General features: G+C 37.2%; 1 protein-coding gene across 3 annotated transcripts in view; it reads right to left on the bottom strand.

Moving 5' to 3' along the window:
• Positions 1 to 22661, bottom strand: part of ATAD2B (ATPase family AAA domain containing 2B) — a 79022-nt gene continuing 56361 nt past the window's right edge. For all 3 annotated transcript variants that reach the window (XM_071742043.1, XM_071742042.1, XM_071742044.1), the window contains 5 exons: positions 21261 to 21398; positions 8371 to 9063; positions 6539 to 6666; positions 5250 to 5378; positions 1 to 3366 (listed from right to left, as the gene is read on the bottom strand). In XM_071742043.1, coding sequence (XP_071598144.1) covers positions 3325 to 3366; positions 5250 to 5378; positions 6539 to 6666; positions 8371 to 9063; positions 21261 to 21398 — 1130 coding nt within the window. In that variant the 3' untranslated portion in view covers positions 1 to 3324. The remainder of the gene's footprint in view (positions 3367 to 5249; positions 5379 to 6538; positions 6667 to 8370; positions 9064 to 21260; positions 21399 to 22661) is intronic.

Raw genomic sequence — 22661 nt, forward strand, 5'->3', positions numbered from 1 at the left:
TGTGTTTTCTTGTCATCTTTATTCAAGTATTTCACAGCAGTTATATTACAAATTACAGTAAAATGTTTAAAATTTCCAGAAGTTCAAAAAAAAATTAAATAACTTACTTCAAACTAACGTAAAATGAAGTCAAAATGCAAAACATCAATTTAAACACAGTTCTGAATAAAACTATAGAATCCAAAATATACCATAGTTGATGAAGGAAGTCTGCTTAATCCACAAAGTAGACACACGTTAATGAAAGCAAACAAGACTCCCCATAGTCTAAATAACCCAATGTACAAGATACAAAAGATGCAAGTACAAGCCCAAATTCAAGCTTATGTGGTGATTACAAAATAAAATTAAAATAAATGACTATCAGCTGCAGGACCTGCCATTCAGTAGACTGAAGGTAAAACCAGAGCTGACCCACCAACTTAAAAAAAAAAAAAAAAAAAACAACAAAAAAAAAGGAAGACAAGATATTACAAAAACGTGTAACCCTATAAATACATTGGCATATGAGAAAATCAAGTAACAATACAGAGGACACAAAACAAAACAAAAAAATTAATCACAGGTGAGATTCAAGCTTGCAAATACAATTAACTCCATAGCCACCCACTTCACCCAAGAGCAACTCTATTATCTCCAAGACAGCCCCACCAGCCCCCCAGAGCCACCTCCTTTCTTCTGGTTGGCTCCATCTCATTGACCCCAGCACAAGAACCCACACAGGAGTTTATTTGCAATTTTCACAACAAGAAACAAGGAAGAGAGGTCAATTTGTACAAACTCTTGCCAGTGCTATGTGGCAAAAAAATTAAAAACATACAAAGAGTAAACAAGTTTAGACCACATGGATAGATTAACAGCTGTTTTAACTCTATAACCACCAGACATCTGTAAAGGAAAACAGAAACTGAAGTGTGGTTATTTGGGCTAGGAAGGCGAGTATATAATTTTAGGTAAGCTGTCCACTAGAATATCTGATATAAGCTACTTTTCTCTAAAACAACATGGCAGCTCCTCAATTAGTAAAGTTGCCTCTGAAAATTTCTCCCAATCAACAACTGACAGTAAAAATTTTCCTTTAGAAACCTGACCTTTTAGAACCATTTCTAATGCTAAGCATTAGCTTAAACTTGCTTTTTGCACTCACTGGTGACTAAAATTCTCAACTGTTTTAATTCGTATAAATTTATCATCTTCTTAAAAATGTATGCAGTTTTATCTTCCACAAGTGCTGCTGTTACTTGAACAAAAATTTCTTTGAGTAAGTGAAACTGGAATAAAGACTTTTAAAAAATTCTGCAGCAAGAACCTGAGACTTGCAAAAAACCCCTTTATCAGAAACTTGCTACAAAAAATCTGCTACATTTTATTTAATCAAATCTTAAAGTCTGTAACAATTTCCATCAAAATACAAAATGCTGTTAATGTACCAGAGACAAAAATATCTCAAACAGGTATGATGCTAATAAATACTAAATGAAACATGGAAAAAATCCCATAATCAAATCCGAGATCAAATAATCTCATTTAAAATGCGCTTTCTGCTTGGTTTTGTTGGTTTAATCGCACTTTCCCACCTTAAAAATACAGTGTTTCTGCATGGGTTGCATTTAGAAGGTGTAACTAGATGTACATGAATGCTTCAAACCCTTTTTCTGCCATCAGCTATAAAGAAAAACAGTGGTATCTGGGGGAGAAGATCTAAGATAGAATTATGTTTAGCCATGACATACAAAGCACTTTGGATTACTGCAGTAGCCCAAGACCCAGGAGCTGTTTCTCTGCAGCACAATTCTACTCTTAGCCAGAGGTGGAGACAAGTACCTTAGCTTCAGCTTGCAAATGGGAGCAGAGTCCTCCATAAACACTGTTTGTTGGTAACTAAAATACAAAAAGCTGAGGTAGCTCAGTATCTCTGCAGTAGTCCAAGACTGTTTGCGCTAATTAAAAATTAATCACACTGTGTTGCATATTTCTGGAAAGACAATTCTGCAGCTATGTAGGGACAGTCACACTGAATGGTTAATGATGGGAAACACCAGCCAACTTCTCTAAAAAACACTTGCCACGTTTGGTTGAGATACATCAGCCCAGGTCATGTTTTAATGCTGAGCTTCTGACAAAATCACGTTTCTCTCGAAATTGCCTGGATTGTTCTCTCCAGTTCCCAGAAAGGAGAAGTTTTGAATTAACACAGTGCAGGCCCAGAGAACTCTGGTCTGCACAGATCCATTCAGAAGGCTGTCCTCCAATCCCCCACAGTAACAAAGCTTTGCATGGACCAAGTTGTGAAGCCTAGTTTTAGGTTTATTTTCAGGTGAGCTTGGGCTCCAGGACTTTGAACAAGTATATTGTCTTCATACCTGCACTGCACAGTCCAAGCTGTATTACAAAGAACTTCAGAAACTTGCCAGTATTAAACTTGGTTTTCTTAAAGAACTCAAAATGGAAAACAAAAAAAGATGGTGGGAAAATGATTTGTTTTTACGAACACAGGAGGTTTTCACTGTGTAACTTGTTTCTAAAACAAATATATACCAATGAAAAAGGAATTCCACCATTTTGGTAAAGTATGTGGCTTTGTCAGTGTGTCTCAGTTTAGTTCTGTAGAGTAAGACAGGCATTATAGAACCATAATACTGGTTTGCCATCCAATGAAGAGAATACAAATCATCCTTTTGGAGATCTTCATTCTGAAGACAGCTTTCTAACATTGCCATTTGCTATAATCCAAACCAACTGATTAGCCTCATCTTTCTCAATTGACTAAAAGGCACATTAAAGGCAGTTCTAGAGAGCCTCATCTTCAAATTACTGTACATCCAGTTACTCAAGATTCCTACCACAATGCATCATTGCCTTCTTTAAAACAGATTTTTTGTCCGTCACCCCAGAGAAGAGAAAAATTGGAAAAAAAAATTAAAAAAAGGTTGCCTGTTTAAAAATATTCAATTTAGATCTGCTCTTTCCAGTTCTCTTGCATGTGTTGGTCTCCACTGTGCATGAAGTTTCCCCAAAGATAATGCATGTAGAGTGAACAAGAGCAGAAATGAGGACAGTTTCTGTAGCACCAAAAATCTCCAAGCTGTGGCATTGTATTTATTATTTATATCAGATACAACTATATGAAGTTCTGTTTGGTTCTTGTAGGCTGGTTGGTTTCAGGTACCTGAGACAATAGCACCAAATTCAACAGAAAGAAAAAGAGAGAGCACTTAAGACCAAGGCTCTGCACATACTTGGTGCAAATGGAAACTGAATGGCTCAGAGGACTGCTCTCCCATGAGCAGTGTGAGAGGACAAACCCACCCATCCTTGACGAGTTCACAGGAATGTTTCAAAGACATGAACTGTTCTTTCCATCTCCTGCAACAGATACAGAGCATTAATTATGCATAAATACAGAAGGACAAACACGTAATACAGGAGGACATAAATCATGTATATGTATAATATATAAAAATATTTAAAACATATAAAAATATGGACAATTAATACATAAAAATAGAAGGACACGGAGCTCTTGGAATGAGTCCAGAGGAGGGCCACAGGGATGATCAGAGGGCTGGAGAAGCTCTCTCATAAAGACAGGCTGAGAGAGTTGGGGTTGTTCAGCCTGGAGAAGAGAAAGCTCCAGGGAGACCTTAGAGCACCTTCCAGAACCTGAAGGGGCTACAGGAGAGCTGGAGAGGGATTTCTTACAAGGGCATGGAGAGACAGGACAAAGAAAATGGCTTTAAACAAGAGGAGGGGAAATTTAAATTAGACATTATGAAAAAATTCTTCAGTGTGAGGGTGGTCAGACACTGGTGGCTCAGGTTGCCCAGGGAAGCTGTGGCTGCCCCATCCCTGGAAGTGCTCAAGGCCAGGTTGGATGGGGCTTGGAGCAAGTTGGTCTAAGTGGGAGGTGTCCCTGCCCATGTGGGTGGGTTGGAACTGGATGATTTTTAAGACTCCTCCCAACCCAAACCATCCTATCATTCTATGATACAGAGACAGAAATAAAATACAGTACACAATCATATTTACTGGGCTTTTTTTTTTTTTTTTTTAACTAAACCAATTATTACTAAGAAAATAGTCAACTTCTGTTTATTAACTGCTACCTGATAGCCAAATACAGTAAAAGAATAAACTAATTATAGTATTAATGCAGAAAAGTGCTCCATTATGATGGTCCATGAGAAAATCCAAGTGTATTGGGGTCACTTACATAATTAATGTTCTCAATGTGTATTAAGAAAGGATTATGCTATTGGTGACCCAGCTGTAAACATATCTGCACAGCTTGGAGAATTAAAGTAAAGATAAATCTCTATATGATGAATAACCATCTTTTTCATCTACCTAACATTTGGCACAACCTTTCAACATATTTTTAGAGGAAGATGGCAGAGGAATAGCATTAAAAATGGTTTGAAAAATATTTTGCAGGAGTTATCCCATGCTAAGGCCTTTCCACTTTTGCTGTAAAATATAATGGAGGAAAATATTTCATGCTCAGCAACCCAGCTGGAAGCTTGCCTCTGCTGTCTTGTTTCAGCAGGGTTGGCTGGGAGTTGAATCAGCAAGCTGATCCAAACTCTTCTGGAGCTAGAACAATGATGCTGAGGAGAAGGCATGTCCAGAGTTATGATCAGCCTGCACTGATGGTGAAATGACCAACCCAGTGTTGATGCAGAGAGGAGGCCCTGGAGAGCAAACACTTCAGAGGCCAAGGATTACAGCAAAGCAGACATTTGGCTTACATCATGTTGCATTAAGACTTTCTCAAGGGTGTACTTAATAATCTAAAGAAAGTTTGCAAACTTTTAAGGTCTTGTGGAAAAATCACAGTCATATATATATGCAGACATATAATTTTGGGGGGCCTAATTAGCATAAATTCCAGTAAGGGCAAGCACAGCAACACTGGCTCAGTGTGTATATAAAGCAGTTACTTTACATCAAATGTTACTTACATTACACATGTGGAAACTGCTTCTACTTCATTTTTATTCTGCTGTATTCTTTCCTCTTTCCTTCATGCTTTAAGACTGAACTCTTAATTGTTTTCTGATGAAAGTGTAACTAGAAACAACCTTTTTTAAAGTCATTACTACACTAAACTTTTTCTGTTTATAGATACCTACCTCAAAGTCTATTTAAAGCTTTTGCTTGCTAGTACAACAGATTGATAGATTAACTAAACTTCTGAAAAAACAGCCTCAAAATTCAGGTAAAGAATAAAATAAACTGTACAAAATCACCTCTATAAGTTGTGATTTGTCATAGTCCCTACGATGTCTGTAGATACATTGGCTGAGAAGTGAATACAATCTCTCCAGTTGGTCTACAGTCAGGTTGTCACTTTTCTTAACCACCAAATCAAGCAGTTTCTGTTGGAAGAACGGAAGATGACATTAGGAGTTTTTTTATAGTCACTTCTTTTTATTTTTTTCAGGCACATATCAAAAATTCAATTTTCTTCTGAAATCCTAGCTTGGGAGATGCACAGAAATCAAATAGATGGCAAACAGCTACCAGTAAAACCACTGCCTCCATGCAGATCCAAAAAGAACTCAGCCTGTTTTATTTCTCTGCTTATACCAACACCTTTTTTTTCTTGTCTTAGATTTTATACTCTATATAGCTGAGGCAATGTTTGTTCTGTATGAACAAACTTCATCCTATTTCATCTTGGTCAGTAGATGCTTGGACAAAGCAAAACATAAAAACTGCATTGACAGCTAAAGCAGACATTATTAAGAGCTTGTATTGGAATGAAATTTTTAAAAGTACCAAATGGAAATAAATTTGGAATTGGAAAAATGTTGGAAAATGGTATAATAAAAGAAGGGTGGTACAACACATGCAAAGCTGCATAAAATGAGAAAGAGCATATTTTACTCAGAAGTAAATTTTAAGGGTTTTTTTATGCTCATTGTCCTTTCCTTGTTTCTAAAGAAATGATCATCTGTAGTCCACAGCAAGTGGAATCTAAATTGCATAGTAGACCAAGTTAGTTTCTGTAACAGAAGACAGCTAATTTTACTGTAACTTTGCCTGAAATGAGACAAAACTGAAAGAAAATTAACTAGCAGGGGCTCAGTCTGATGCCAAAACATCAGCACAAATTCCAATTTGTTTTCCAATGCATTAACAGCTCTTTTCACCAAATGCACGTCCACAGGACAGGAAAAGATGATGTTAACTCCTCATTACCAGGCACCCAACAGTTCCTCAGTAACTGGCACGTCCAATTAACACATAAAAGTGTTTAACACATAAAAGTACCTGCAAAAGCTGTAATTAAAATAGCAGACTGCTGTGCCATTACTGTATTTGTAAAGGTAGTAATGATGGGACAGTAAGGATTCAGCAGTTTTATTAACTTTTTGGCCAAAAAACACTGATCAACAAATCATCTTCACCAGCTCCTGACACCATAGTTTTTGTCTGCAGTCAAACAAAAGAAACATTGCTATATAGTAGAGGAAGAAAGCATTTTTCATGGACAGTTTCCATTATCAGTTCAACTAATTTTCAGTTCCATTACCTTTAGCCTGTCATGATCAACAACTACAGAAGGTAAGGGGTCTGATGGTTCCTCTGGGACCTGCTCCAAACTTGTGGGCTTTGACTGCTCCGTAGTGACTTTTCGTGTTTTCTTACTTTTGAGCATACCTGTAAAAACAATGATCAGCACTGTCAGTCTCTCTAAATAATGGCTTGTTTCTTCACTTCACTTTGATTTTGCTTGTTTGGTTTGCTGGGGGTTTTCTGAACCAAGCAAGCTGACTGTCTCAGTGTACATTACTCATCAGCTTTGCAGAATTCTCAGTGGGTTTAAGTGCACAAGAGTCCAGTTCAGAAAACACCTGTAAAACTGGTTGTCTTTAAAACTGAACTCTGGAGTTCCAACAGAAAACTCAATGTCACTTCAAGTTTTACCACTGTATCATTTCTACTTAGCAACATCAAATTATGCAGCTTCCCCCAAAAGTTCAAATTTTAAGCTATCACTCAAAAGTTTTCTCCTTATGTGAATCAAATCCTCATTTCTCTCCCTAAAGTATCCCATGTCTTCATCACTGTGGTAATTCTAACAGCTGCTCTACTCCTGAAACTTCATGTTTCTGTTTTCTTCCACCTCTGTAAAAAAACACTGTTCATTCTTTTTGTGGAGAACAAAATGTTTTTACATCTCCTGATCCTCTCCCTATAGTCATTCACTGTTTTTATCCTACTCAGCTACTTAAAATGGCTTTTTTTCTTTTTTTTTTGTGAGAATGCTTTGTTATTATAACCATCCTTAATGGAGACAAAATTCAACTACTAATTTTAGACATGTAAAGGCCCTTAGAATATAACATGTTCTTCTGATATTTTTAGGACCTTTCTTCTAGTATTCTCCATCCCCTCAGAGAAAATATGTATATACAAACACAGCCAATATGTATATAGTAATAGTCTCATAATTCAGATGTCTCATTAAAGCTCATTTGCTTTGTAAATCTTAGTGGTAACTTTTGAAGTAAAGATTTCGTTCTTTTAGATAATTCTGAAAAGCTAATTAAAAAAGCAATCATGCATGAGGCTTTTGTTTCTCTTCCCTAAGGAAACCATACAGCGTGTCTTCAAAGGACACGGCCCCTTCTTTTATGCACCACCAGGATTTCCCTTCTCCTTCTCTTATCTTTTTTCTACACTGTTACTGTGTTGACTGCAAGTCCAAAGTCAGGTACATTCTCCATTAGATAAACAATGGTTTTTGCTGTGAGTTAAACTGCTTTAACTTTTGCTGTGAGCTGATGTTTTTAAAGGAATACATCCTGGATTTCTATGATCTTTCACAGAATCACAGAATTTTAGGGGTTGGGAGGGACCTTGAGAGATCATTGAGTCCAACTCCCCTGCCAGAGCAAGATCTTCCTTCAATGTCAATGATATTTTTATTATAAATCTCTAAAAAAACCCCAAACAACAACAAAAAAATCCCAAAGCATATCATATAGATCAAAATGTAGATGACAGAACAAAGATCAAAACGTATCATATATTTATGTGCCTTGACAATATTTTTAAAAAATAGATTTCTGTTTAAATGTTCTCAGGATTTACAGTATTTCCCATCCAGCCTACAAAAATAAACAGAATATTGTTAAGTATGGAGATACACTTACTTACCTAAGATAACACGACTGCAAGTGAAGAGTGGACTTCTAATTTATCTACATGGAATTAACTACTCTAAGAGTACTAACAGTTTCAAATAAATAGTTCATAAAATATTATCATCTAGTAATAACGAACATATTACAATTAAAAATATACACATATAAACTTGGGAACTAAGGTAAGGACAGTGACACTGAAATCAAGTTATACCTTCTTTATCTGCTTCTGCATCTTTAGTTTCAATGTCTGTACTCTGTAGTGTTTTTTCATTATTGCTGCAATGTGGTAACTCAGCTTTCACTAGATCAGCCCCTTGACTTTGAGTGGAAACTTCTGTTTTCTCCTTTGGCTGACCTTCAGATGAAGATTTCTGCTTGTTACTAGACCCATAGCTGTTGCCACAGGAGGAAACAGCATCAACTGATTCCACTTTACCGTTGTGACATGGTGCACCAGGCACACCCTCTGAGCTGTGCACAGATGTCTCTCCATTCACACAGTCCCCTTTCGATGTGGAGTCCTTCCTTAACTCCTCAGCACCCAGGGTAATACTGTCAGTTATTAGCAGAGATTCATTTGAGCTCTCTTCTTCTGTGGATGCAAAATTGTTTTCCTTTCCTGATGTCCCATTGTTAAGTCTCTGCTCTGCATCTATATCCATAATATCACAAGAGGATTCATCATTTGTCATAGACAGATCTCCTGTTTCCTCCCCATTTTCCTCAATGCAGTCAGTGCTGATCTCTAGCTCTCCATTTTCCAGCAATTTACTGTCCTCTCCATGATTTTCATCATCAGCAAACTTTGCATCATCTTCATCTTTCTTTAAATTATTGACTTTCCTCTTCTTAATGATGCCTTTGCCCCACTGCGAGCGCCGTCTTGATTTTCTCCTTATTCGAACTGAATTATAATGAAAAAAGAGAAACCTTTAGATGCACAGGTACCTCCTCAGTAAAAAGAGTATGATACAAGAATATGCTGTAGTGCAAGAGGCAATCAAATGTTTTCGGTCTTCAAGGAAAAACCAAGCTGTTGATTTCAGTGTGAGAGAATTACAGATATAAAGAACTTTTAGAAGTATTAAGGAGTAAACGCTGTCATGCACACAATTCCCACCGAAACTATGGAAACAAGGAAGACTTGCTAAATCTATTTTATATATACCCACTAGTAGGTAAAACACTGGAAGAAAACAGCGAAGCCATGATGTAGAACTCAGTCATTGTCATGTGGGTAATGCAGACCCTAAAGACCATTAGTTATTCTCCTTTTCCCTTTTTAGAACCTCAGCGATTTGAAACCATTATGTAACAAAACAAATGGAAGTGCAATCCATGGATTCACAGGATAATTCAGGGTGGAAGGACATCAGGAAGTCTCTAGTCCAACCTATAAAACAGGGTCAGCTATGAGGGCAGGCCAGGTTGCTCCAGGCTTTATCCAGCCATGTACTGAAAAACCTCTGTAGATGCAGACTCAGTGACCTTCATGGGCATCCTGTACCAATGAGTCACTGCTGTAACAGTGAAAAGGCTTTTTGCCTTTTCATATATCCAGTCAGCACCTCTCATTTCAATTTATGTGCATTGTCAATTCCAAGAAATAGTCACTGTTTAAATCAGCTAAATCTCTTCAATCTTGCATTAATTCACAGCTCTGGACTCAAGCTCACTCCATAGACAAAACATTGTTTAAAAAAGTGAGGCTCTTTGGTTTAGAAGCAGACCACTTGAGCAATTCTGTCTACAGAAAGACCTCTCAAATGTCTGCATTTGTGCCACAAATCTATAAGCAGAAAGGGAATCACAGCTCAGCACCATTTCATGCAACTCAACAGGGGCAGGTGATTTTTTTTTTCCTTATTTCTGCATCCTTACTTTTTCACTTTTCCTATTTCTTACATGTACTTTCTGTGCCTTTTAAAAAAAATCACATAATGAACTTTTTTCAGAAAGGGCATCCTTTTTACTACCCTATTTGCAGTGATATCTGACTAAGGCACCAATTTTAAAAAGAAGTTTTGGGGCTTACATTTGCAATATGACCAGTAAGTACAGAAGGAAGACCATCCAAGCCAAAAATTGTTGTCAATGTTCTTATCAAGAGCACTAATAAGACACAGCTCAGAAGACTTACAAACATCTATGTTCAAATTTAAGTAATGATACAGACTGCATGTATTTTTTCATTATTGCTGAAGTTCCAGCCAAGTGTTTACAACTGAAAGCCTCATCTAATAAACAAATTTTCCTCCATTTTGAAATTACTCCTGTGTTGAGCAGCTCCACAATATTCTCAGTATTTGTAGGTTGCTTTCATTTACGGGATATAAAGTCCTAGATACGTGTCTGTCAACCTCACAATAAGTTTCAAAGATCAGTTTATTACCTTCTTTTGAAGATGTACCAGCACTATGCAAGTGTAAGTGTTGAGAACTGAGAAGTATAATTGTACTTCAGAATTTCCTCCCTATAAGCTGGTGTATGTAAGCAGGTAGTCTAACCACTACACTACCAATAAACCTTAAGATTTTAGATTTCAAACCTATCTAAAGATACAGTCACACTGCAATAAAAATAGTCTCACTTGCAGTGTGTATTTATTGTTACAAATAATCTTGAGAACTGTAAGATGTAAAGGCTTCCCCTTTCTCCAGCTTAGATTTGATGGAGGTTTTTATAGTTTCACTCTTTTTAAATGAACTACAACCCACTCACACAACTTTTCATGAGGAGCCCATGTAATCTTTCCCTAGTTTGTACAAGAGATTTTCTTTAACAGCAAGAGTAGCAAATCTAAAACTAGATAGGGAGATGTAAACTTAAGAGGCAAAAGATTTCCCTATTAGGCAGCAGGTTTAGCCTCAGGTCAACTCCAAAACTAGGTAAATAAAACACAGAAGGGGAATAGAAGCCTTTTAAAGAAAATCTGGTGTGTCCTAAAGTGTATAAATTAACAAGAAAGTTGACACCCTCAGAGAGACACTGATTTTCTTTTCTGGCTGACTTTGCTGCAAAAGTCAGATACAATGTCAAATATACTTGACATTTATTGTATCAATGAACTGTACTTTAAATATTCCCATTTTCCTGGTGCATCCCTTTAGTCCACCCTGTAAGCCCTAGCTGGGATGAGAACCCATAATTTGTCTGAACACACAGGTACATTCCTAAGATCTCTAAGCATGGGAGAAATCACATTAGAGTAAAATGAAATTAATCCTATGTTACACATTTCATTATATTTCAAGTCTTCTTAAATAACAGCCAGCAAATCCAGCTGAACTTTCAAATCCTAGCTGAACTGCAGTACTATCTGAACTGCAGTACTATCTGAACATACTTTGTGCATGGTTTTCATTCCCATTTTTAATTAGAACAAAACACCAGCATTTCATGGCCAGATCCTGCAGAGCATGCTCTCCTAATACGTAATGGTATTTGTACTGACAGGACCAATAACTTAGCTACTTTGGGTTTTCACCAACATTTAGTCAATAGAATTCAGCTAATGTTAAATTCAGAATCTTAGCACTTCTTGTTTTAAGGCATCACCTGAGCTGCCCAGACCTGTAAACAACTGAGCAGCCCTTCAAAAATCCTGCTTCTTTTGTCCCTAAACTTGTACAAATCAACCTTTCCTTCTGTCATCCAGGTAAGATCTTTACTGATTCACAGAATTACCAGGGTTGGAAGGGACCTCTGGAGCCCTCCTACTCCAACCCACCTGCTAAAGCAGGTTCAGCTAGAGCAGAGTGCACAGGATGGCATCCAGGCAGGTTTTTTAGCATCTCCAGAGGAGGAGACTCCACAACCTCTCTGTGCAGCCTGTTCCAGTGTTCTGTTACCCTCAAACAAGTAAGTTTTTTCTCATGTTCAGATGGAATTTCCTGGTTTTGAGTCTGTGCCAGTTACTCCTCATCCTGTCACTGGACACTACTGAAAAGAGCCTGGCTTCATCCTCTTGACTGTCACCTTTTATGTATTTTTAAGTATTTTTAATATCCCCTCTGTCTTTTCCAGGCAAAACAGACCCAGGTTCCTAAGCCATGCTTCATAGAAGAGATGCTCCACTGCTCTGATCACCTTCCTAGCCCTCTGCTGGACTTTCCAGTGGGTTCTTACCCTTCTTGAACTGAGAAGCCCCTTGACTTGCTGGCCTTTCAACCCCTTCCATCCCAGCCACTTAAGACTCATCTCCTCAGGCCTTCATAAACCTACCTAAATTCCTCATTTGAATTTATTTCACACAAAACTGTCTGTATAATTTTCATGACATTAGTGAGATTCCTGGTCCCCTACCTTACACATCATGAGCCCACTCACCAGTTTTTACCTTCTTGATCATATTAGAAGCAGACTTCTAGTTCACACATGTAAACTGCCCATTCCAAACACTGCCTTTCTGTTGTCATTTAGTCTGCATTGTTCTGTGCAAAGCAATGTCTTTTAGGATAAGAGAAGAAAAATTTTATTCCAGATTCTTGGCACCCGCAACACCAGAGATTTTTTTCTTTTTATACAGGCAGCCAAGCTTCTAGGAAGAGTGAAAAGTTAAGCAAGCAATACAACATATTAAAACAAAGCCCACCACACCAGCAAAGTCCTTTCTGTTCTGTCCTTTCTTGCTCCAATAAAGCTAACAGAGTGGTACAAGTAGGAGAAGCGGTGAATGGAGCAGGGAATCATGGACCAAATGAAGATGCTGACACCAGATCTTATCACCTAGATTGATTCCCTTTATATTTACTGGAAAGAAATAGGCACTACTACAAGATTCACACTGACCTGAGAAGCTATCATATCAGGGCTTCGTATGAGGGCATATCATATGAGGGCTGTTGTAAAACTAAAGGGTTGATGTGATAATAGATTGCTGCTAAAAAATAAACATCTGCAGTCCCCTCTTCTCACCTTAATGTTCATATCTTGTAAGACCTTAAAATATCCAGGGAAGAATCCTGTACTTTTAATTTTCTAGTCAGGAAAGTTTTCAGAAACTAAAAGAATGGGGTAGCTATTTAACAAAGAAATGCTTTGAGTTAACTCTGTTTAAAAAATTAAGAGTATATGAAATTGCAAGTCAATGTATTGACACATTTTCAATTATTCCTTTTAAAACTACTCATCTGAAATCTACCCATTGATACCCAGTCTTTTGGCAGCATTTGTTCCAGAGGCCATAGAAATACTATTGTCAGAGGAATCCTGTATCTATAACTCAAACTATTATAATACCAATTATTCACACATGAACACATTCACTTCTCTTCTGAATTGCTAAACTCTTCTCTCTATAATCGTCACACAACCTCTACAGATTTTCAAAGGGGATCCTCACTTCAGTTCTAGCTTCTGGTTGCCTTGTTTGTAAAACCTTATTCAGAATTTTTTATGACAATAAATAACTGTTTGACTACAAGTCATTTGACTGAAGTTCACATCAAGCTGGTATCAAAAACAACCATTCTTCAGTTTTTTTTTTCTTCCTAGGCTGCAGTCTAAGCATGCAGAATTTTTTACAAGTGCAATGTAACTGATCACTCAATAAAAATTTATCTTACATTTCATTAAACAGTAAGTGGGGATTCTCAATTCTCACAATCCTATGTTAAGATACTTCAAGAGTCTGATGAAAGATCCCTAAACTTAAGGCAGAGATGGCATCCCGTGATTAAAAAAGAAATTCTGCACTTATTTAAGAAGAAAAAATGAAATTCTCAACCTCTTGCAGACTCTGTCTTAATATTCTCAAGTCAGATACACCAAGTAATGACAACATCTTCTGGTGAAACAAGCACCCTCATAAAGGTGTGTACATACACCCTGTCCAAAGTACAGTTCTTCAATACTAAACTGCAATGGTCTAAAAGCCAAAACAATACAAAACCATCTAAATCCTTTCTACATCCCTGAAATATTTCTGCAAAAGCACGAACAGCCTTGGCTTTATCATGGTCTCAGGAAAACGGTCTCAAAAACATGGGTGAATGATGGTAAAGAAGCTTCAAAGTTCAGGTATACACTTGCTATCCCAAAAATCTAGCACTACGGTGACAGAACTGCGAATTATATAGAAATAAAGTGAACATTTGGAAAAGGAAGAAGATTCAAAGATTGTCATTCATTAACAAGCTGACCTGCTTGCCTTAATGTGGAGGGACTCCTACTGAGAAGATGTGGCAGACAAAGCAGGTAAGTTTCTCTTGACTTTTGACTACTACAATATATGGAGTGCAGTACACTATTAGGGGAGGCTAACAAGTTCACTTTGTGCTGCAGAAAAGACCCCATATAAGCTGCTGCACTGCTAAGAAGTCCATCAGAGAACGTGAATCCTCTGTCATTAAATGATAAAACTCACATCCATCAAACAGTAGATTCTCTGTTGTTACCTTTATTTCATGAAGAATTCCTGGGGATTAAACTCCAATGGAGATTCTCATGGCAAGCAAGATCACCATGGATCTAGATTTTGTCTCTGCGGTGTCATCAAGAACCACATGAAGCAATGCACATGTTTCAAGTTTTTCTCCCATGATCAAAACCCTAAACTTCCTTCTGATGTCTTGTGTGTAAAGTAACTCAAAGCCTTGAGAAAGCACTTATTACCCACAATTTACTCTCTCATGCAGCATCCAGGATATCTATATATCAGCCAGAGTAATTTAGCTGCTTCCAGTAGCTCCACATTCCTTACCAAGGGGCACTGAATAGTCCATTTGAAAGACTGGAGTTTTTAGTCACAAAGTCCCAAACTGCAGTCAGAGATAAGCAGCAAGAAAGGACGGAGTACAGTTCCACAATGGCTTAAAAAGCAAAATGAGTGCCAGCTTCCACTACCAGACAAAGCCATTTCTCCCTCCAAAGCAAGCTATAGCATTTCCACTGCCTCATTTGTGCCGGCACTACTGTTCCTGCAGTAAAATAGATAAGGGAACTAAATCTGTTGGAAACATTGTCTTTTTTTCTAGGTTGGTTTTCAACATCTTCAGTTCCCCAACTCAGCTCTCCAACTCCTGAATGATGGTGCTGGCACAAGGGAGGTGGTGGGAATATGTGAAGACTGAAAAGGCAAAACAGCTGCAGTAGTAACCTGCAGTTTGACCAACCTCATGGGACTGTGGAACTAACCCCTAAGAAATACATTTTCTTCATCTAGTTCAAAGGCACTCAAGGCACACCTGATAAATATAAAAAAAAACCAAAAAATTCCATGCAACAACTTAACATATTTATGATCTTTGTATGACAGTTTATGTTATGTAAACAACTACCAAAGAACCTCAGCACTTCTATTCACCAAGGATGTGTCAAGTTCTGTAAGAGAAGATGAAGCACGTTGCTTCCCCCAGTCAACCTCCCCCAACCATCCCCTCCAATGCTCTTGACTCAGGCTCTTTCCATTCTTTCTCATTAAACTCTCCCCCTCTTCTCCTGCTCACCCCAAGATACATGATACACTCCACCCAAGGTGTGCACACCATGCCTGGCCTACACAATGCTTGAACTTACAGCTAGCAAGGCCAGGCAGATCTGGTAACTTCCATTTTCAACCTACAGCCTTTTCCTTCAGTAGATGAGTGGATTCATCCAGCTACCAATTTTCAGAAAACCTGCAGGAATCTAATCTTTCAGCCCTCAACTCCTGTCAAATCTGCCTGCAGCCAGTTAAAAGACTCTGAAGTTATTAGGGGAGTAGAGATGGACAGAGCACATGTATTATTTTCCTGGGAAACCAAGCTAAAAATATAATTTATGTGAAACTAGAGTAATTATGTTAGTAGAATACATGACAAGACAGTGACACAGGAAAATTAAGGAGACAAATGAAGTCAAAGGAGAAGAGACAATCAGATTATTATCACCTGTGGAGATAATTTTTAGACTTTCCACCTCTACAGATGTGTTCATTTTCCCTCTGCTGAGAAGCTCTGCACCACTGCAACTATTACAGCTATATACATTTTTGGTACATGCAGTTGGCTCTTAAAGACTACTGAATGACACCTTCTCTGCTGCAAGAGAGCCACAAGCAAATTCAAGACTTTCCTACAGACTGTCAGGGAAGAGGCTCCCACTCTAGTAAAAATTACATTTAATAGAGTTTACAGCATTCATTTATATCACATATCTGAAAGGCTCACGGCTGCTGGTTGATTTCTGTGCCAAGCAGGAAAAATTAAAAAACCAACCAAACAAACAAACCCCCCCGACACGCACAAAGAGGAAAAAGTGTGTTTTAAAGGTCTGAAAACTGTTTTTATTACATCACTAGTGCATACAACTTTGAGGAAAAAAATAATTATTTTAGATGAACTCATCAGAAAACCTTTTCTCTCTTTTTACCATGTTTATAAGAAAGGTGGTGGTATTCCTTTCAGAAAAACCTACCTCTTAAATAGAGGCTGAACAATTTTGTATTACTAAGTTAGAAAGGAGGTGAAAAACAAGAGAATACAAAAAAAGTATTGGTAAATATATCAGGTAAAGATCAGGTAAATTGTAGGGCCCCCCTCTGCCTTCTGTTGGAGAAAAAGAGACATTTCATTAAATCAAGAGGCAGATATTTCGTAGTGATGAAAGAAAACTTCTTTACTATTAGGTATCATTGATTCCAAAAGTTTGATGCAATCTCAAAAAAGAACAGGCAGTTTGGTGTACTTTTTATTTCTTAAATGTTTGCAACTTCCATCTAAAGCATCTGGTTGAACCAATGCCAGATACAGGACCTCAAACTGCTGCCATCCCGAATGCTCACTGCTACACTACCCAGGAACAGTAAATACAAAGGAATAAAAAGAGGCAATTGGCTCAGCTCTGAGCAAAGATGTCCTCAAATTCCAGAAAATAATTTTTAATTGTGTTGTCTCTACCTCAAGTGAGAATTAATCCAAGCCAAATCCCATTTCTGGAGAGAAAGAGGAGAAAAGAAAACAGTAGCAAGTCTAGGATTTGTGACAAAACAGCAGCAACTACGAGGATTTTAATGCAAGCATCTGGGTGACTGTTAATGCCAGTATCCAAATTCTGCATCCAATTAAAGAACTAGTCCAAAAGGCAGAAAATAGTTAAAATAATAAAATCCACATAGACCCTGGTTTGCCATGTCCTTTGCCACAGCATTAGTAATGTGAATGCATGAAGCAGTGATTGCTGACACCACTGTAGAAAGAGGTGAAAGAGACAGAACAGAGGGAAACCAAGCAAACACTGAGAAAGCCTGAGAAAAATTACAAACAAAAGACCTTCTATTTCTAAAAACCTTTTTAGAAGGCCACAATAAAGTCTCTTCTTCATTACAAATCAGAAACATGCAGTTTTTATCTGACAGACAAGATCCTGGGGGAAGAACTCAAAAATCTAACATTAAAAGGCAGACAAAATATTATTTAGGGACTGTATTTTCTGCAGCAGATTTTTATGTCCTTGCTTGATCTCTCTTTAGTTCTTTCTCTAGTGACCACGAATCACTTCAATTATTGGGAAAAGTTAGCAGTTTGTTTACTCCCTATTTCACAAAATTATATTTCTATGAAACTTGTATTTTTAATATTTCACATAACAAAAAAATTTAATTTTTTATGTGCTCCAAATGCCATTTTCCCAGCTATCACATTTGTCATACATCACGAAAGACATCTTCTCTACAAAGAAATCACAAAACCTGAAGTCTCTCACTACAATATACTACTGTTAAATACTGAAAAAAGATTAGAATGTAAACCAGAATCTTCCCCATGCAGTTAATTTCTATGCAACTGCAAGAGAATAAAATGATGTGCAACACGCTCCATCTACTGGTAAAACAGAGCAGTAAGATAAAGTTTTGCTATATAGCATCCCAATAATTAAGGAGATGCTAATATTTTATGTGCTAACGTGTGTCTAAGCCACTTAGTAATTATAAATTTACCAAACACAACGAAATGCACATTTCTGATAGTCTCCTTTTCCAGAGAGGTACATACAAAGTCAAAATAAGCCCCATCAGTGCCCAGTGACAAGAGGCAAGGGGCACAGATCAAAACACAAGACATTCAAATGAAAATAATGAACTTATTGTCCCATGGCCAAGCACTACAATAGGTTCCCCAGGCATGCTGCTCAACCTGCATTCTTTGAGACACCCAAATCCAACTGGACACAGCACTGAGCAGTGGAGTTAGACCAGGTGATCTTCCTAACCAGATTCCTTCTAAGCACAGCAATGTTGTGATTCTGTGATTATACAATTAACTACATAAGGCTTTTGACCCAAAATTCTGTTTTGAGTTTTCACCAGAACAGTTGCATTTTTCTCAAAATACACTTTAATATATTTCCATATTGTCTGTATGTGTGGCAGACTTTTTCCCAATGGATTTTCAGCAATTTCTAGTAATGCAATACTTTCAAAACTCATCTATAGTGTGATTCACAATCCCCACAGGTGTACCTTCCACAGGGGAAATGGAAATTGCAGATTAAAACCAACTCAGGAACGAGTGCCATAGAATCACAGAATGGTTTGGGTTGGAACAACCATCTAGTTCCACCCTCCCCTGCAATGGGCTGGGACAGCTTCCACTGGTCAAGGTTGCTCCAAGCCCCATCCAATCTGTCCTTGAAAACTTCAAGGGAAGAATGCTTTTAAAAAAGAAGAACTATTCTGTACCACATTTGTGAAAGCCCACCTAGTCTAATCAATTTTTTTTAAAATCTAGAATGCATTAAAAAAATCTAAAAAAAAAAAAAAAAAAATAATAATCACAAAACAATAGGTAACTAAATAAAATCTCATACAAAATATATAGTCTCAGAGAAGCAACCGTAAGGCAATAAACTCTCTAATAAAATTCTCTATTGTACTAGCCCTGAACAGTAAATAGGGCTTCAAACTGGCCAAGGCTGCTGCACATTTGGTAGTCCACTCTGGTTTTAGAGATGTCTGGCAATCATTTTCTTCAGATTTCTCATGTTTCACCTGATCTGACATTTTTGCATCTATCCTCTGAAATACTGTAAACAAAGCTCCCAAATATTTAACCAGGAAAATAATGTTGTGATTGATTTATCAAAAAAAAAAAAAAATTCACATTCAAATCGTGGAAAAAAAGAATTTGAAGATTTTCAGAATTACTTATTGGAAAGTACAGATTTTTCCTGTGAAATCAAAACATGTGAATCATTGTTCTGGTTATTCTGCTTGTGTAGTGTATTTTAGTCTTAAAAATTAAATTCTTGACCATAAAAAAATATCCACAGCTTTGTTGAAAAATCCCTTCCTTAAACTTGCTTGTTCCACTTACACATATCACATTCCACCATACAATCTTTTTCTGTTCCAGTGCCCTACAATCTGCTCTCACCTTACTAGAGCTCCTTCCTCCAAATGAAGTCCTACTAACACTACATCCCTCCCTAATTTCCAGTCTCTACTGAACTTTCCACATCAGCCTACAAGTGTGCCCATGCACTACTTGAATCCCTTCTGCAGATTTCAGATTGCTCATCAAATCCTGGTTCCCCATCTTGATTACAAGATGCCTTAATTCACATTCCTCCTGGATCACCTACCTTTCCCAGGTTTAGCCTTAGAAGGCAGATTTTCATTTGATCCTAGTCCCAAACACCACTAAGCCACAAATTTTCTTTCCTCCCAGCCTAAATCACCACAATACTAGCATGAACAGTGCCTTGAGAGTGACTTTTCTTTTTTACACACAGAAACACTGGCAGCCTCCTTCAGTCACTGCCTCTTGTCTTCAAATGACTGCCAGAGCATCCACAACATTTGGTGAAAAGAGCAGAGGTACCAGAGCTGCTTTTTATACAAGTCACCAAGTAATGGCTGCTATCTCTCTTCCCAAGAGACATCTGCCTTGGAGGTCTATAAACCCTACCATCTGCTGCACAGCATGCAGAGCCAGGAAAATGCTCTGTAAATCAGCCAGAGTGAGAATTTCCACCTTGAATTTCACAGAAACCTAAAAAAATTGAGAATTCCTTCCCTCCTCCCTCTGCTTTTGCACGAGCTGCCAAATGACTAAAGAACAGCTTGGATTCACATCATCAATTTATTATATAACAATTTATTCAAGCCATAACTCTGTACGATTGACTTTAATTCATTTAACAGAAGAAAATACAGCTTCAGGAAATAAAACCACGCACCTCTAATTAATTAAACTATTTGACATCAACACTATCATTCATATATAAACAATGTTCATCTCTGGGCAGTCATCACCATGCCTAGAAAACTCTCTCATCAAGGAAAAGCAACCTGAAGGAAAGCACAAGGACCAGTGAACACCTGTCAGCTCCAACCTGCCAATTTGCCTACTAAGCCATAATTAATAATGCTTGCTAATAATATATTAATAATGGATTCCACATCTTCAATGGAAAAGCCATGCAGTATATCTCTCACGGTTGGTTTTTTTTTTGTTTATAACAAAAACATCTGTTGTGTATATACTGGTTCTAACCAGCTTACCTCTTGAAAATAATTAGCAGTGCCTCTAATTACCTAGACCATAGCCACCCTTCACAATTCTAGAGATTCTGATCACTCAGTTGGACTAGCCCACTCTTAACATCCTCCAATAATGAGTATTAACTAGTGAAAAAAACAGGTGTCATAAAGGGAAATAGTTAAATTTGTAACCTCTTTCCAACTTTTAGCATGATGCTATATGTAATGAAAATAGGGAGTAATTATAATGTATGTAATAAACTGTATGTGAGAGTATTAAGCAGTGTACCTGTGAATACATACACAAAATGAACAAATCTTAACACTAAAAAATATATAAGTAATCTTCTCATAGGATGAGAGTTGTCTTATACTGAAAATAGTCTTCTTTAAATAATGTAACACTTGTTATATTAGAAAAAGTTATTCTTTATCACAAAACCAGAAATCCTGTTTCTTAACAACTTCTTAGGCAGAAATTTCATGCAGTCAGAAAAAAAGAGTATTCCCTAAAATTCCACGTTTCATGCCTAAAATTACTTCTGTAAATAACCAGTAAGCAGTAGTAAAGACAGATTTGAAATGCCTGCCATTCAATGTACCTCTAGTTTTGCACCATTATCACCCAAGGTACTCACATGCACATTTATTAGCAGAGTTGGGCCACACTGCCATCGTGGGCTTCTGCTTGTTCCGAAACGCCTCTTCAGCTCTGGCTTCTGTTTTCCGTACAGTGGAACCATGAGGATTTATTTGTTCTGCTGTTACTGATAAGCCTGCATACAGAAGATAAACATACCTATTTAAATAAACCAAGCTGCATAAAACTACTGAATTTAGAAAGAAACTTGGAATGCCATGCTGCAATAAGAACACACCAATTGCATTTAAAACAGAGATAAGAATCCAGAGTGTTTGTTTTCCAGTGACAACATAACTCACTGGTTGCAGAGTCTTAAGACTGCCAGCTCTGATGGCTTAGAAAAATATGACTCTCTCTCTCACACTTGGGTCCCCAAGAGAATGCACTCTTGTATCCATACTTCTCTATAAAGCAAATTCTTAATGACAGTTCCAATTTTTCCTAATCTTAAACAGATGATTTAAAATAAGTGACTATTCATAATGGCACTGAATGCCATATCAAAAGGAGTGGCTGAATAAAAACCTTGTACTGTCACCATGATCTGTTACGTAAAATGGATCCATTTCAAAGTCAGTATGAGCTCTTAGATTAAGAAAAAGCAATTCTGCTTTTAACAGAAAGTCTAGTTTGTTTTCTATAATGTAAGTTCATATCACAGCTTCTACTATTTCATAGGTTTTTAATTAAATACTAAAAATGCAAACTTTCACATTGGTTAAGCATACTTTAAAGATACGAACATGTATCTGTGAACTGGAATTTCCTATCCATCCACTAGAACAAGTCTTCAAAATGTCATACAATTCCTCTAACTCTAACCAGAACCAAGTGATCAAGAGATTACAAGAAAACTGACAACTCCAGAAATTAAAATACGCACAGAACTCTCACCTAACAGTTAATAGTTGCAGCATAAATTTCTATGTACCAGATATATTAAATTGCATAGAAAACATTACATGAAACATCTAACACTTTACCTTGTTATCTGCTCATTTCAGCAAGAAGCTGCAAATTCTAATAATCTAGGGGGGTTTTTTAATTTACCTTTGTTATCCTTAGATTTACAGCCTTTCTAGAACCTCATTTCAGTTATTACAAAAACAAGAAATTCTAGGTATTACTTTTATCATACAGTTTATTATTCTGTTACACTGCAGTATTTCTTTTGTGACTGGTCCTAAGTTTCACTACTACATACAAATGGCAGATGGTAAAAACCCCAGAAAATCTGTAGAAAAAGAAAGTGGAAAATACCTTCCACTTTAAAACTATATAAGATTGCTAAATAAATTGCCATAAGAATTGCGAAGAAAATGGATGTGGAGCTTTTTAGTCTTATCCCTCATCTTCAGTACCCTGGAAATAAATTAAAAGCTAATACATGGCACAA

The sequence above is a fragment of the Heliangelus exortis genome, chromosome 3 (genome assembly GCF_036169615.1).
Source record: "Heliangelus exortis chromosome 3, bHelExo1.hap1, whole genome shotgun sequence".
Lineage (NCBI taxonomy): Eukaryota > Metazoa > Chordata > Aves > Apodiformes > Trochilidae > Heliangelus > Heliangelus exortis.